The sequence below is a fragment of the Camelina sativa genome, chromosome 1, assembly GCF_030686135.1.
Source record: "Camelina sativa cultivar CO46 ecotype springtype chromosome 1, ASM3068613v1".
NCBI classification, from domain to species: domain Eukaryota; kingdom Viridiplantae; phylum Streptophyta; class Magnoliopsida; order Brassicales; family Brassicaceae; genus Camelina; species Camelina sativa.
The window spans coordinates 17,632,323-17,649,761 of NC_141880.1; the positions used below are offsets into that span (position 1 = coordinate 17,632,323).

Sequence of the window (17,439 nt, forward strand, 5' to 3'; positions counted from 1 at the left end):
CTTAACCTCCATGGCCAAGAGCTTTATGTGAGGAATGACCCATCTGTTATGTTACAGTTTTGCACATACTGCTTCAGTTTTAACCCTCTTAAAACCCCAATTCCCAACCTTCTCTAATCGCCTACAAGATGTGAGTTTGAGTTTGTTCCATATTTTAAGTGTTATACTGGCTACAAGCTTTGTGTGGAATTCTTTAACTTTCATGTTCTATGGATTTATGTGAAGGAAGACCCACCTGTTCTATTACAATTTTGCACCTATCATTTGAGTTTCCCGATTTTAGCTTCTCCTAAAAGATTAAGTTATACTCCAAAAAGTTTATAGAACCTTGAGCTTATGCTTTTGAACCCTCTCATGTCGGAAAGAAACCTAACTTGTGCCTCCCCCGTGACACACCCTTCTAAAAGCTCATATGCGTTAATCGCGCAAGCCGTCAATGGCCACATGTTGGTCGAGTTCGCGGAGGCTGTCTTCATGGTCAAATTCGTCTTGGTCTCACAAGATTTTTCAAAGTTTGCAAGCTTCTCAAAGTTAATCATCTCTTTGGAAAACTCATGAAACCTCTATCTTTATTTTTACCGTATTGTTTAAATTTTCGTTTGTATTAACTTTCCTCTTTTGAAGATTTAATTAGTGAAAGTTTTTTTTTGTCCAAAAAAAATATTTACGTATATTCCTAGTATATTGATCATTGCAAATTAAATTTAAATAAAAAATTGATAGAAATATATTGCATCAAATGCAAACACAAACACAAACACTGGTAGCATATGGTAGCTAAATTGAATATTTAAATTACCAAAGACATCAACAGTTCTTAAAGTCCCTTTGACCAATGAATTTGTTGTATTTTTGGTTGAGTCTCTTTCTTCTAAAATGCATTTTTTACGAACTTTTCGATAGTGCATACCCCTGGTTAAGAAATCACTAGGGCGCTAGTCGGGCAGCAAGTACGGACCTAGCGCCTAGCAAAGAAATTGGGGATTAATCGGGGACTAGTTTTGATAATTTTTACATTACTTTTATTTTTTAAATAATATTTGTTTAAGCTTTATAAAATAAAAACATTTATACATTGAAAAAAAAAGTTTCCAATCACATGATATACAAAAATTAGTATGGTTTTGATCTTGAGTACACAAAAAATATGGAAAAGTCATAAAAAGAATGAAGATTACTTCTTCTTTGTTTACTTTCTTCAATGATCAAGTAATTAGTATGTGTTAGACTTTTTTGTTTAGTGAATATTTTTTTTTGATTATCTACAACTGCAACAGAACAAACAAAAATAATAACAAAAACCAACAAGATGACAAGAATTATTGGTGTGTCACGTTAAACAATAAATAATCACACAACAAGAAAAACAAACCTTAGTAACTCATTGGTGTGTCACAAAACATAGGGGTTCCATGGAATACATTCAGTTTCAAAATCCATGTCAACCATTACTTCATCTTCTTCCTCAAATTCAAAATCATTATCATAAAGCTCTTTTACCTTTGAATATTGGGTATAGGTACAATACCAAAACCGGTACTTTAGTCTTCTTGATGTTGCTCCACAATCCAATCTTCCACAGTTTCTTCATTACACCATCATCTAAGATCACATCCACCGCTTTCTCCTTGTTCTTTTTTTTTTTTGTGTTTTTTAAAAGTCTTGCATTAAACTGGATATAAACTAGGCTGTTTAGACAATTGAACATTAATCTATTCCTTTTTTTAGTGTGGATCTGCAAATTAATATGAGATATTAGAAGAAAGGCTGTAACATACTAGCTATACTTAAACAGACATAAAAATATGAAATTAATCAGTAACTCAAACATAAAAGCTGAACATAGATTAAAAACTAACCGCTTCAAATGTACTCCAATTTCTTTCACAACCAGAAGAAATTGAGTAGGGGGAACCCAACCAGGTCCAAATTGTCCCAATGCTTCACAAAATAATCTGAAACTTTCATTATCAATAGCATTAAAGGGGATACTTGACTCATACATCCACCTAGCACAATATTGATGGACAGCATTTGTCTTCTCTTTAGGAATTGCAACATGGATATTCTGTTGTCGGGTTTGTGCAGCTAAGGAAGCTTCAGGGTTGATGAAACTCGCAAACTTATCAATGGGACCTTGGAAGTGAGAAGCCGCTTGAGTTCCAAATTCTTCTTGCAGTTCACTATCCAAATGCGGTTTATATATATTCACCTAAGATCTAAGCTCTTTATCACATACTCTCTTCTTCGTTTTCCTGCTCTTTGCTTCTATAAGTGCATTCTTACACTTAGCTTGATCCTCCTTTGTTGTCAATGGGCAAACAGAAACATTTCCACTTTGATGAGCAATATGTTCTTTCATCCTATAAACTCCACAAGACATTTCTTTTCCACACTACTTGCATTTCACCTTATCTGGAGTTTTTGGATCATACAACACTCCATATTCCCAACCCACATCATCAGAATTACGTTTTAGTTGTACGTAAACCATTCTAACATGCAAAAAAATCAAAAACATTAGTAGATAGAAACATCAAAAACCGGCTGACCAGAGATATAGAAACCAATCAATACACGAGACATCTTGATCGGCTAGACAAAGCAACAGAGAGAATAGACAAAGACATCCTAAGCGGCTACAAAATTGTAATTATTTAGAGATTTTAAAAAATTACTTGTAGATTCACGAATAGAAAGATGAGAGGGGCTTGACAAATAAAAATCAATTTGAGTAAGTACAATTTCTGGACATAATTGAGATTAGACAAGACACTAGATTAGGGTTTTCAGTGTTGTTTGGCTTCAACTGTTGAGAGAAGAAGACGATTTTTTTTTGGTCAAGAAAAAGAGGATTAAACCAAGATCCTGATCGTAGACTATCAATTTTTAATCAAAAATGAATAGGTTTTAAGGCCCAATACGATTTAAATTAATTAATAACCCATTCAAAAAAGTTAATAGACTTTAAAGTTCAATTCAATTTAAATCAATTAAATAACCATTAAAAATTTATAAACCGATTTTACTAATAGATTTTGCATTAAACCCGCTGGTTGACCACTGCTTAGCGTCTACACGCCCGATTAATCGGTTAGATGCCGATTTTTAAACTGGGGTCCATACTATTGATAGTGAATAAAACTACGATCACTTGAGAAAAAAGATGATAGCTATTTTTCTCTTAAGAGTCAGCATCGTTCATCCGTAGTTATTGACCTACTGTTTTTGAAAGTTTTGGCCCGAAAACTGACAATCAATTGACGTGAGGTTAATTCTAACACTTGTATGGTCTACGTTTCAGGAGATCTTAGATGAGTCTTTTGATCACACATAGCCATGAGACACCTCACCATTAGGCATTAATTAAATAATTAATGAACATTTCCATTATCATCCCAACCTGAACACACCCGAGACTCCACATACATTATCTACCATTGACAAATCTGTCCTTTATCACAAGAATACAAATAATGTCAGCTTATGCGATCTGTTATCTAAACGGTTTTCTACAGAACTATAGCTTTTTTAAAAATGAATTTTTGAGATGACCACTTTTGTGAAATATGGTAACAGAAAAGGAAAATTTATAATACTGTAGTAGATTTTTTAACCCCTATAGATATTCTTTACCTTTCTTTCACCTTTATCAACATAAAATATGTGAAATTTCTACATAATGTTTGTAATACGGGGCCACTCATATTTGTCTCTTTCTTCACTAGCGAAACAAATACTGTCATTTCTTCTCTTCTCTCTCTTTTTATGTTTCTTTGTAATACATATATCCTTTAAATGAGTTAATTTGGACGGTGGCATATAGTGATTTTTTTCTTCTTTTCTTTTTGGCAAATAAAAAGTTTACGTTTAAGTAAAACTTTCTAGTTGTTACGTCACTGTTCGCGCATTAAAGAAGCGTTAGTGAAAGGGAATTTGAAAAAGTATTTTCCGAACAGTTCAAATCGTGGTTCTTGAAAACATATACCATTTAAACAGTTTAATACGAAGAACAGCAAAAATAACCGTAAAATCGAACATCAAATAGTGGAATGACGGGAAAGAAAAAAAATGTACGTATAAATTCTGCATGGTAAACCGGAAACTAATAAGGGATGAAAAAAAACCTCTTTCTTAATTTATTAGCAAAGCTTGATGATTACAAAAACTTTTTAACTAGCTTAGGAACAAATTCGAGTTTTCTCTGGGAATAATCAAGCCTATTGTTCTTCCTGTGAAATTGTGGATCATTTTTTCGATCAAAGATCTTATAATTTATGTGAAGTCGTAGTATGTTCTTAACTTGGCTTGCTTCTTTTTCTCGAGTGAATCTTTTTTTTTTTTTTTTTACCTTTCTCAGATTTTTAGCTTATCTTTTTTAGATTTAAATTTATCTTTCTTTTTCTTCTTATAGGATGATGGTGAGCTGATTAGGCCGATCTCCCCAATTATTCCAGTTTCTTCTATGTATTTCTGGTTTAGGTTGGATTAACCAAACGTTGCTCGATCTCTCTCCTACAACAAAATAAACTGATCAAATATAAACGATAACGGTGAATAATGAATACAATATATATATTTAATGAGTGAAATTTAACAATTTAACAGAATAAAATGCATTTGGTACCATGTAATCGAGCCGAGGGATATGAAGAAGAAGATAGTCAAAATTTTCTCTATTGCTGATCGAATACTCAATATTCATCATATGTTACAAGAAATCCCTTATGCGCCAAGGAGTTGTTAAGTGGTTTTAATTAGTTGGTTAACATTGAACTTAATAATACGAATCATTTTATGATTATTTGGAAAAAATGACACCGTGCGATTTAAAAGTTGCGGAAAATCTTTTCGCCCGGTTTCTAACTCTTGTTTATGATTCATATGGTTATGAGCTTATCGTATTACCAGTCTCAAACTTTTAAAAATGTACATTAGATGACCCTAAATCTCTCTATGCAATCTGGTATGTTTTGTCGGATATGTATTAATGATAGTTTTGAGCTACGAAAAGTGATGGAAATTTTTACGAAATTTAAAGAACAAGAGGCATAGCATAATTGGAAAATTAATTTTATATTAGAATTGTCCTATAAAAGTTATAAAATAATAGATTTAACTAATTACTATGATATAAAAAGTTATACAATCATAGTTAAAACTAATAAATTAAATAATTTCTATGCTAAAAAATTTCAACATGATTCAAATTAAGATTTTGCACCATAAAAATATATTTTAACAGAAAAAAAACTAAGGTTCTTGAAGTGTAATAGTTGCTGAAAAATATATGTATATTACAATATAAAAACAGATCAAACATTTGTAACAAGTTATATATAGACATACTAAAAGGATAAAAAACAGTAAAAAAATTTAAATACCAAAATTAATTATACGGTAAATTTATTTTAGAAAAGTAATATATAACATATTTTATTGATTTATGCATATATATATATATATAATAAAATAGTAAAATAGAAACTACTAAAATATGAGTAAATGTGGTACCTTTTAAAAATCAATTTTCAAATTCTGGGTGCCTTTTTCCAGTCATAATTAGTATATTAGAAAAAAAATTATTAAAAAAAATATATGCGGCGTATAGTAAATTTTTATCTTATATATATATATATATATATATATATATATATATAAATTATAAAATGATGCGATGCTATTAAGGATTTTCTATGTTTATTACAGTTATAAGTGAAAATGTGTATATATGGGAGGACGCCACCTTCCAGTCTATATATAAAATTAAGAAAAATTGTTAAAACATTTCCATTGGTGATAAAAGTGGAGTGTTTTTAGTTAGATTAATTTTTTAAAATGTCGGACACTAATAGAAAAATGATATGTAAGATAGAAAATGTCTAAAGAAATGTCTTTAGTATGTTCTCCAAAATACTCTTCTCACTCTGCGAAAGTGTCTTAAATTTATATTAAAAGATTATTAAAGATATTCAGTGTATATAACCAATGGAGTAGTCTAATAGTACTTGAAATATAAAAAAATATGGAACAAAGTATTACGAATTTACGATAGCTGTGTGAGATACCGTGTTAAAAAGATAGTTAAGAAATTGACGTCCAAGTAAAATGTACCTAGCAAGGATGGCAACTACATGTCTATACTCAATAACTTTGATAAGACTCATCTCCTCTACGAATGTATGAAGCCTACTTTACGTTTAGGTACCTCGCTCGGATTTAGTTGGATAGATAGTTTGATAACAATCCGGCGCCTGCATTAACTATAGCCAAGCAAAATTCCCAATAAAGTCTCCATTATTTGTCATGATCATATAGCCAAGCAAAATTATTGAGACTTTTAGATCAGTAAGTCCTTCGTAGTTACTACGTATTGCTCCTCTATAGTCTACTTAACTCATTATAGTTACTCATTTTCACTGAATATAGATTTTTCTGTCGGCAAAGATTGGAAGGGATATATTTAACAAGTATCAATAGAGACAACACTGTGGACGACTTTTCTGCCCACATAATAATAAGTAATCCATTAATAAAGGAATTCTAAAAAACTACAAGGCTACATGTGTTATGTGTACGAACGAATGCGCTGTACTTAACAAGTTTGTAGAAATATCTAAAAGACTAGTGGAGTAAGCCGTTTACGGAGCTCCAAATTTATTCCAAGAACGGACATAAAGGGACCCGACACATGAAACACGTATACATATTTTGATTCTTATCTCCTTAACACTTCGTTTTTATTGTACCATTTATTTGACTTTTCTCATTCCCCCCCTTCTCGTTTTCTATAAATAGAGGGCATGCAGCGTAGCATATAACTCATCACTTGGTTTAACATACTAAGAGAGTTATAAGAAGTTGAAAAGAAAAAATGGCTTCCAAGGCTTTGATTCTGTTTGGTCTCTTTGCAATTCTTCTCGTTGTCTCCGAAGTGTCTGCGGCAACGCAGCCAGGTACGTAAATTCTTTTAACACATTTCAGTCTATACTTTTTCCTTTGGAGGCTATATAACCTTATAAGTATATATATATATATATATATATATATATATATATTATGTTTATGAGGCTAATAGAACTCTCTGTCTCATCTAATTATTTCTGCTTACTAGAATCACAACATACTTCACTTAATTATGTTGTGGGTTTCTGGTATATTTATCCAAATTTTATATAGAACGTATAGTCAAAAGCTTTTTACTAAAGAAGGAGCACTTCCGAATTTATATGCTTATCTGAAGTTAAACATAAAATGCACATTTGCACGTGCTAACCATTTTTGCTGACATATTGCCAGAGAGTGAGGAAACTGTGCACCCGGATGGTTATGGTGGTGGCTACAACAGAGGAGGAGGCGGAGGAGGATACAACAGAGGAGGAGGAGGAGGATGATACAACAGAGGAGGAGGTGGAGGAGGATACAACAGAGGAGGAGGAGGAGGAGGATATAACGGAGGAGGAGGAGGATACAACAGAGGAGGAGGAGGAGGCCATGGAGGATACAATGGAGGAGGACACAAAGGAGGAGGAGGAGGCCACGGGGTCAACGGAGAAGGAAAAAACTAATATAATGACCAACATGCAGGAATGCATCTATGGATACGCTTATGTGTGTGTGTAACAATAAGTAAATCATGGCAAATGTGTAATGAAAAAAGCTCAAGAATGTAATGTCTCGCTGTTTAAGTGTAACCTTCGCTATTTGCACAAATAAATCGTTTGTAGTTATTTCTTTCGTTTTTTGTGAAAGAGAGTTTTTGTTTAATAATTATTAATACTCTTAGGGTTGGAGACAAAAAAAGTAGATGGTAAACAAGGCTGGGGCGCTGGCCAATGAATTGCTTTTGTTAATGCGAAAGATCATAAATTCTATGGTTTGATAACTGGTTGTAAGATATATATACTTAGAGAATACATAAATCATGTTCTTGCAGTAAAAAGTGTGCACCTTGCAAAACCAGCTTGCTGAATTATTGTGTATGAGATATTATTATGCTTAGTAAAAATATGCAAACAATCATAATTTTAAGTACATATGTGTTTCATAATTATAAGTTTATAACTATAGCTGCCAAAATATATAGTAGTAAAATGATAAATGCATTTCAAATTAATGATGGCATGCAATGTATTGTATTAACAACACTATAGTTTTAAATTTGAAAAAATTGTACAGAGACAGAATAAATTGTGTTAAATATACTACTTATAAATTCAATATACAAAAAAACATATAGTAAATATTGTAATTTTTCAGCCACAATTTTTTTATGAAATCATTGGATAATATAAATTCAATATACAAGGTCATTTGCACATTCCAACTTTAGGGGGTTCTATTTAGTACAGTAAAACCTCTATAAATTAATAATATTAGGACCAAGAAAAGCTATTAATTTATAGAGGTTTTAATTTCTCGATAAATTAATAATTATGAATTTATAGAGAGACTTTCCTAATTTAGTAAAAAAACATTAAAAATAAGATTTAATGGTTATAACTAATATTTTTATTAAATCAATTACAATGAAAATAACAATTATCATGTTTTGACGATAGCACTCAAAGATTGTTATACAGTAAAAATATCAAAAATGAACTCTAATAAAAATCAATGTGTCGATATATACATATATTTGGATAATTCTATATAATTATTAATTTATATTATTGATGGGACTATATATTTACAAAGGATTTTCAAAAAAAATATTATTTTATTATATTATCAAATAGTGTCCAAAATTGCACTAGTCCCAACTTGGGACCGAAGAAATTTATTAATTTATAGAGGTTATTAATTTACTGAGTATTAATTTATAGAGGTTCTACCGTAGATCGTATATGGAAATATTGGAATACTACAAAAGAATTTCTTTGTTATTAAACATAGTTTCTTAGGCTTGAGTATATATATACTAGCCTCATGTAACACACAGTAAAAAATCAGACAATTCTAATCATTATTGATTTTTTCCAACATATATTTTCAATTATGTTATGAATTACAACAGTTGACGAAAAAACAAATCGAGTAAAGTCAGTCCTTAGTAGTTATATTGCTCCTTTATAATTTATGTTCGAAAGCAGTGAGCTGAACCGGTACAACACTAGTGGACGACATTTCTGTTAAAAAAGCAACAACAACAACAATATCTATATGTGTGTGGATGCGCTGTGTTTGAGAAGTTGATAGAATATTTAGAAGACGGAGTTGCATTTATGGAGTTTTGAATATTCTTAAAATGAATCCAACAACCAAAACATAAGTGCCACGAGCCCACAACACAATCAACCCATACAAAAGCTTTGACACTTATCTTCTTATCACTTTGTTTTTATTGTGATAAAACACTGCCTTTGATCTCATTCCCTCCACGTCGATCGTTTTCTTTTAATAGAGGGAAACTTTTGATCCATTCCATAATCATAGAGTTATTAGGAAGTTGAAGAAATGACTTCCAAGGCTTTGGTTCTGTTGAGACTCTTTGCAGTTCTTCTCGTCGTCACCGAAGTAGCTGCGGCATCAGGAAGGGAGTTGGGTATGTAAATTGTTTTGTTTCTCTTTTTATATTTCAGTCTACTTTTTACATGGCAAGCTACTTGAAAGAAGAGATAGATGTTAGTGATGCAAATTTGAACTAACGTACCATTTTATATTTTTATCTAACTTCTTTTTTCCTTTCAAAGTCTATATGATTTGTTCGACATGTTTAATCCTTACCATACGCATCTAGACCAACTCAAACTATTTAGATGTTTTGTACGAATTATATAGTCGACGTAGACGCCGTTTTTATAAATCATTAAGAAAAAAGTAGAGATCCATTATTCTTCCTGAATTTTCAAACTAGTTAAGTCATTAAGAATGACACAACCATTCATCTCATGTATCTATAAATTAAAGAGATATTTGGCAAAATAAACAGTTTTCAAAACAGTAAAAGTAGTACAATCACTATTTACAATTAGCAAATACCACAATTTTTACTGTTTTCTACTATTCACAAGACTTTCCAACCCTCATCATCATTTAATATTTATAACACATGCCATTGAGTCTTTTATTTTTATTTATTTTTATTTTTTTTTCTTCTTTATTATATGCTCCATATAATCTAAAAATAAAAATGCTGACTAATTAAAAAAAGTTCTAAATTTTTATAGAAAAAAAAAATTATATGTTTTTTTCTTTATAATTGGATATGCATTTTGCTTGATGATTTTATTTGATAATATTAATTTTTTTTTACAAATTTTAGATCCATACACCTAATTAAGTGTACAAATGTCTGTACATACTATTCTGTGTACAGATGTCTGTACACATTATCAAGTGTACAAATGAAAATTATTTCATTCTTAGGGTTTCAAATGTTTGTACATATGCTTGTACATCAATATTTTTATACAAATTACATCTGTAAAGTTAATAATGTGTACAGACATCTGTACACATAATAATGTGTACAGACATCTGTACACAGAATAATGTGTATAGACATCTGTACATATACTAACGTATACGGATACAAAAGATTTATATAATATATTTAAAAATTATTAAATAAAATTTATATCATACTGTAAAGAAAAAAATGTATTTTTTTGTATATAAGAAGTTTTCTAAAATTAGATTATATTAACAATTATTTGAGTAATTATAATTGGAGGGAAAAAAACCTTTATTTCTTACCACACATACCCATTTTTGTAATTTTCTCACCAAACCTATGCCCCACCATTTCTCCTTATCTCACAAACTCTCTATTACAAAACACCCTACTTTTTTTAATTTTAAATAGTGAATGTATTAGTTTCCCAATTAAGTTTCCAAAATGTATTAATTTGCTAACAAACTCTAAATTAAAATGGAGTAAACCTAAGAACAACCTTAGTTATTATTCTAGAAGATTTTAAGAGAATGTTTTCTTAAATAACCGCCAAATTAAAATAGTGTGTTGTTTGGACAGGCACGGTCAAGCAAGAGGGTGAAACAGTGCAACCTGATCAACAAGGCTACGGTGGAGGCTCTGTTCCCGGAAGAGGTTATGGAGGAGGAGGAAACAACGGAGGAGGTTACTGTCGCCAGGGCTGCTGCTACAGAGGTTATCGTGGCTGCTTAAGGTGCTGTTCTTATGCTGGAGAAGCTGTTCAGACTCAGCCTGGTCACTAAATATACAATATATTAACCACCATTCGTTATGTGTCTGTATGGTTATAAACTTAATTATAAATAAGACATGGTGTGTTTGTACACAAAAGGGGCAGGATAGATCTTATAAGATTGAAACACTTGAAAGTAGGAACACCTTTTCTTATTGATTTAGAAAACTTCTCAAAAACTAAATCTCTCTCAAGTCATATGAAACACCTCTTCATAGACCTCTCTATTTATAATGATTAGACAACTCCTAATTCTAATAGGATTACAACACAAAGCCTTATCTCAATAAGTTCCTCCTTATCTTGAACTTGTTTGTGTGTCCTTATCTCTTATCTCCTTAAGCTTCTCCTTAATGAGATAACAATTCTAACACAAGTTGGAATTATCCAACATTCTCCCCCGTAATTCCAACACGAACTCCGGGAAGCTTGATCTCTTCAACTCCGAGTAAAGTCCTCATTTCCTTGAATTTAATCCGACCTAAAGGTTTTGTAAGTGTATCAGCTTTCTGCTTTTCTCCTGGCACATGATCAACTTCAATTTGATCATTCTCTACACACTCTCGAACGAAATGGTACTTAGCAAGCATATGCTTAGTTCTCCCGTGAAACATTGGGTTCTTGGTTAGAGCTATGGTTGCTTTGTTATCAACTCTAAGTAGGATCTTCTCTCCTTTCACGCTTAGTATCTCACTTAACAATTCCTTTATCCTATAGCTTGTTTGGCAGCTTCCGTAGCAGCCATGAACTCTGCTTCACATGATGACAATGCCACGGTTGGCTGTTTCTGCGTTGTCCATGTAATAGGTGATGAACCATAGTAGAAAACATAACATGTGGTGCTCCTACCATCATCAATGTCAATGTTGTGACTACTGTCATTGTACCCTGTGACCCTCCTTTTTCCATCCTTTTTAAAAAACAAACCAAAATTCATAGTTCCTCTTAAATACCTTAGAACATGCTTGATTGCTTGCCCATGTGATACCCTCGGACTCTGCATATAGCGACTAAGAACTTCAAATGCACAAGACAAGTCTGGTCTTGTATGAAGAAGGTATCTCAAACATCGTATAGTTCTTCTATATCTTGTAGCATCAATCTCTTTCTCTGCTTTTGACAAACTCAGTCCCGACTCCATCGGCTCATGAGTTGAGTTGCAAGAACCCATTCCTGCATCAACAAGGATCCCTTGAGCGTATCCCTCTTGTTTAATCCTTATTCCATCAGCTCCTTGAATAACTTCTATGCCAAGATAATATGTTAATTTTTCTATATTCGACATCTCAAATCTTCTTGACATATCCTCCTTGAAACATTTAATGATACTGAGTGAAGTTCCTATTACAAACAGATCATCAACATAGATAGCTACATTTAAGATTTCCTTCTCCTCTTTCTTGCGAGAAACTGTTGGTTCCTTCATACAGTTCTTGAAATTCATTTCCTTAAGAACTTGATCAAGCTTTAAATTCCAAGCTCGAGGGGCTTGACACAGTCCGTACAAAGCTTTATGAAGCTTATAAACTCGATCATCTTCTCATTTTTTCTCGAACCCCTCAGGTTGAGTAACATAAACCACTTCTTTTAGCTCACCATTGAGAAAAGCTGTCTTCACGTCTAGGTGGTGAATCTCCCAACCTCTTGTTGCTGCGAGTGCTATCAATAGCCTAATAGTTTCGACTCTTGCTACCGGAGGAAACACCTTGTCGAAGTCTATACATTGTTGTTGCACATATCCTTTTGCAACTAACCTTGCCTTATACTTATTCATCGAACCATCAGCTTTTCTTTTGAGTTTATAGACCCACCTAACTCCTATTGGTTTAACTCCGACTGGTTTGTCTACAAGATCCCATGTATTATTCCTAATAATCGAGTCTATTTCAGCCTTCATAGCATCAATCCATTCTTTTATTTTCTCAGCTTCAAAGTAGTTTTCTGGTTCTCCATCTATTGTTAAGAACAGACTGCAACTCTCTGCTTCTGCGAATAAAACATAGTCATTGAGATAACGTGGTTTTGCTATCACACGACCAAACCTAGTTACCAAGGGTTGAAATTCGACTTGTTGACCCTGAACTTAGTTCTCATTGTTCATATCATCATCATAGTTGTCTTCGTTTTCTTCCTCTTCTTCGTTATCATGGTTTACAGCTTCTTGATCTACGTTTATCTGATCATTGTCTTGATCATTGTCGTGTCCACCACCTTCTTCTATAAAACCTTCTTGAAAGAGTTTAAATGCCCCCGGTTCACTCTCTGATTCACCTCCCGTAAATGACCAGTCCCAAGCCTTATTTTCATCAAAAATCACATCTCTACTAACCACTATGATATCTTGTGTTTTTATGTAATTTTAGATCTTAATTCTTCATTGTTTTGTGCATATTCATGAGCATTTAGGTTGTTTAGGTTGCATTTTGCATCAAGTTTGTTATCTCAGATGATGGAGTAGAGATGTACAAGTAAAGTGTGCTTTGGAGCCAAATAAGTCAATAATTAGCAATATAATGGAAGACACACATTTGGATGCACACAAGATGATTGATGATTCGGAACCAGTTTGCAGTCCCTCAAAGATCGACTCGTATGAAGACCTTTCCTTGGGATTTAGCTCCAGAGTTATTCATCTAAGGCCGTTTACACCAGCGGCCACCACCATCGGCCAAATTGTGCCTGGCCATCCCAATCGGCAATCTCAATCGGTCAAAGCATGGCCGTGTGAGACCATCACCACACTTGTTTTAGTTTTGATCCGGGTTTGACCCGGTTTGAACTGGGTTGACCCGGCTCACTTTTATTTTGCTATAAATACTTTAACCCTATTAAGGGGAGACTTATCTCTTATCTCTTATCTTTAGTTTGTCTTTTGTTTATCTCTTGTTTAGCAGCCATTGAGAGTTTTTAAGATTGTTTACTCTTGGTTTGTTGAATGATTGAGTACTTCTAAGTTTTTAATAGCAATTTCTCTTTCAAATATCTTAATCTATAATCTCTTATTATGATTTCACAAATATCAAACTCTTTCCTTTGTGTGATCATGATGATGAGTGAGTAGAACATTAGAACTTTGGGCTAGGTAGATTAGGGAGATATATGATTGATCTTTAATGTATAGAGCCTTATTTATGTGTTTCCTATCTTGTTTAGTGTTAATAATGCTTGGAAAGCCTTGATCAAGCTTGAATCTAGACATTAGGATTTCCATTACCCAGAAGGTGTTTGATGAAATTTCTGAACCAAACTATTCAAGGGCTTTGCACTCCTAGCCAATGGAAATTGATGATTATGGTGCTTAGTGGTATTAAGACTTGTTCTTAATGCATGCTAGCTTTGTGATTGCCTTTGGAAAAAGTTGATTATCACTTGATTAGCATAGGAACTCTACCATGGAAATGAATTGATTTACATTAGTGTTCTTAGCCATAGGATTGTTCTTGATTGTTGCATGGACATCTAAGATTGGTTAGCTATCTCCCAAGTCAATTACCTTGCCCAAGGTTCACTTGTTTAATCTTGATTTAAAGTTTGTTGTTAGTTGTGTTCTGTTTCTTTTCTTTAATTTGTTTGCTAGTTAAGATTTTTACAACAAAACCAATTCCTGTTAAGAATAGATTAAGCAATTTTGTGTATTCTTAGTGAGTTGATTAATGCAGATTGTGGAATGATAATTTAATTGACTGAAATCTACTACATCACACTACCTTCTTGGCAATCGGATCATACTACATCACACTACCTTCTGTGCCAAGATTGATCACTTTCCTTGATCTATCATCTAGCTTTCTCAACTGTGGTCCATTGACCTTTGCATAAGCAACACAACCAAACACTCTCAAGTGCTCAATGTTCGGTTTCTTAGACATGAAACATTCATATGGAGTTTGACCATTTAGTGCTTTTGTGGACACTTGATTGATGAGGTAAGTCGAATGACGTACAACTTCTCCCCACATATCATTCGGAATCAACATCCCCTTCATCAAGCTTCTCGTCATCTCCATTAAGGTGCGGTTTCTCCTCTCAACCACACCATTTTGTTGTGGTGTATATGGTGCTGTTAGATGTCTAGTTACTCCGTTCTCTTCATAGAACCGATTGAACTCTCCTGAGGTAAACTCTCTTCCTCTATCGGTTCTAAAAGTCTTGATGGCAAAACCACTATGTTTTTCAATGAAGTCTTTAAATCGTTTAAAACGATCAAATGCTTCACTCTTTTCTCTTTGTAACATTGTCCACATGTACCTAGAGAAATCGTCAATCAAAACAAAAACATAGCGGTTGTTTGTAGGTGTCGGTGGTGAAATTGGACCACACAAGTCTCTGTGTACCAACTCCAGCGGTTGTGATGCACGGAAACTAGTTTTAACCGAGAAAGAACCTCTTGTTTGCTTCCCTGCTAGACACACATCACACATATTCTTCTCATGAATTATGTGTGGCATTCCTAAAACCATATCCTTTTAAACCATATTCTTCATGACAGTAAAACTTACATGCCCCAGCCGAGCATGCCAACGGCATGTAACCTCATCACTGTCAAACACATTGGAAGACTTATCTCCATTGGAGTCTTGTAAAGACGGTTTGATGACCTAGTAACTCTTACAAGCAATCTTTCACATGGGTCTAGAAGTGTTAGAAAATCTTTTTTCATGTTCACCTTACACCCTCCTTATGTTGCTTGTCCTAAACTCAGTATGTTGTGTTTAAGATCGGGTATATAATAGATCTCTTTGAGTGCTCTTATTTCTCCTGTTTTGCAAACAAAGTTAACAGTTCCCTTCCCAACAATAACAATATATGAGCCATCACCAAACCTCACTTTACCCTTAATCCTTTCGTCCAAACTGCAAAAGAATTCTCTGTTCCCTGACATGTGATTACTCGCTCCATTATCTAGATACCGAACACTTGCATTGCCTTTGTTGATATCATAATTTTCTGGAATCACCTTGTCTTCGTTGAGGAACACAACTTCATGCATATAGAGTCCATCCACTTCATGTGTCTCATTGAGATTCGATTCTTGATTCTGATTATTACTCTATATCGGTTTGTTGGTGCAAGTCGTCGCATAATGTCCAGGCTTATCACATCTCCAACAAATTACTTTGGATAGATCCTTCTTAGGTTGTTTTTGGTTATCTTCTGTGGTCTCTCCTCCTTGGTTTTGGCCGTTGAATCTCCCTCAACCCCTGCCTCTACCAAAACCACCTTTGCCGAAATTGCCTCTACCGTAGCTTCCTCTACCATAGTTGCCTCTACCTCTAGATCCTCCTCTAAAACCGCCATAACCACCCCGAATATTGGAGGTATTAGTAAAAATTAACTTTCCTTGATCTTCGACTGGACTTACTTCACAAATTCGTTCCTTATAAGCTTTTAGTCTCCCTACAATGTCCACAAATGTCGTTGTGTTTAGGTGAAGGACTTGCTCTAGAGAAGCTACTATATGGATAAACTTTGTTCTAGGCAATCCTGTAAGAAACTTCTTCACAAGCTTCGATTTATCGATGGTCTCTCCCAAAGATGCAGACTGTGATGCAATGCCTGAAATTTTTCCTGCAAAATCATCTACCGAGTCTGAATCACCCATCTTCAAACGCTCTAGTTCTGCTAACAAGGTCTGAAGTCTTGCTTCCTTCACATGTTCCGCTCCTTGGTGGCATGATCGGATATCGTTCCAAAGAGATTTCGCTGAATCTTGCTCTCCTACTTGCAAGATAAGCGACTCTGGGACAGATTGGAACAAGAGGGCTGTGGCGATATCATTCTTCTTTTGATCAGTGGATCCTGGTTCGATTACATCCCAAACTTCACTAACTCAAAGTATGATCTTTATCCTCATTGACCAAACTGTGTAATTTGTTGATGTGAGTAACGGACATTGGATTGATGGTGCTCCAAGATCCTTTGTTCATAGTGGTGGATTAGATTCGTCCCCCATGCTTGGTTTCGAGTTTTTTCCACGGGTTTTAGATCAGAAACACAACCTTGCTCTGATACCAAATATAAGATTGAAAACTTGAAAGTAAGAACACCTTTTCTTATTGATTTAGACAACTTCTCAAAAACTAAATCTCTCTCAAGTCATATGAAACACCTCTTCATAGACCTCTCTATTTATAATGAATTAGACAACTCCTAATTCTAATAGGATTACAACACAAAGCCTTATCTCAATAAGCTCCTCCTTATCTTGAACTTGTTTGTGTGTCCTTTATCTCTATCTCCTTAAGCTTCTCAGATAACTTCTAACACAAGT

At 33.6% G+C, this 17,439-nt stretch overlaps 1 protein-coding gene, 1 long non-coding RNA gene and 1 pseudogene across 2 annotated transcripts; 2 read left to right on the forward strand and 1 right to left on the reverse strand.

Moving 5' to 3' along the window:
• Positions 1-1,258: 1,258 nt before the first annotated feature.
• On the reverse strand, positions 1,259-3,746 carry LOC147950049 (uncharacterized; annotated as a pseudogene).
• A 2,945-nt stretch (positions 3,747-6,691) lies between these two features.
• Positions 6,692-7,734, forward strand: LOC104698968 (uncharacterized). The gene is made up of 2 exons (XR_753354.2): positions 6,692-6,956; positions 7,300-7,734. It is a non-coding gene; the product is annotated as an uncharacterized LOC104698968 (long non-coding RNA).
• Positions 7,735-9,103: 1,369 nt separating this feature from the next.
• LOC104698972 (glycine-rich protein 3 short isoform) lies at positions 9,104-11,266 on the forward strand. The gene is made up of 2 exons (XM_010414341.3): positions 9,104-9,544; positions 10,976-11,266. Exons 1-2 carry the CDS (start codon positions 9,457-9,459, stop codon positions 11,176-11,178), a joined length of 291 nt encoding a protein of 96 aa, XP_010412643.1. The 5' UTR covers positions 9,104-9,456; the 3' UTR covers positions 11,179-11,266.
• Positions 11,267-17,439: the final 6,173 nt, after the last annotated feature.

Coding starts and splice junctions, on each gene's coding strand:
- LOC104698972 (XM_010414341.3), top strand. CDS start 9,457: ATGACTTCCAAGGCTTTGGTTCTGTTGAGACTCTTTGCAGTTCTTCTC. Junction 9,545..10,975: donor GGCATCAGGAAGGGAGTTGG/GTATGTAAATTG, acceptor TTGTTTGGACAG/GCACGGTCAAGCAAGAGGGT.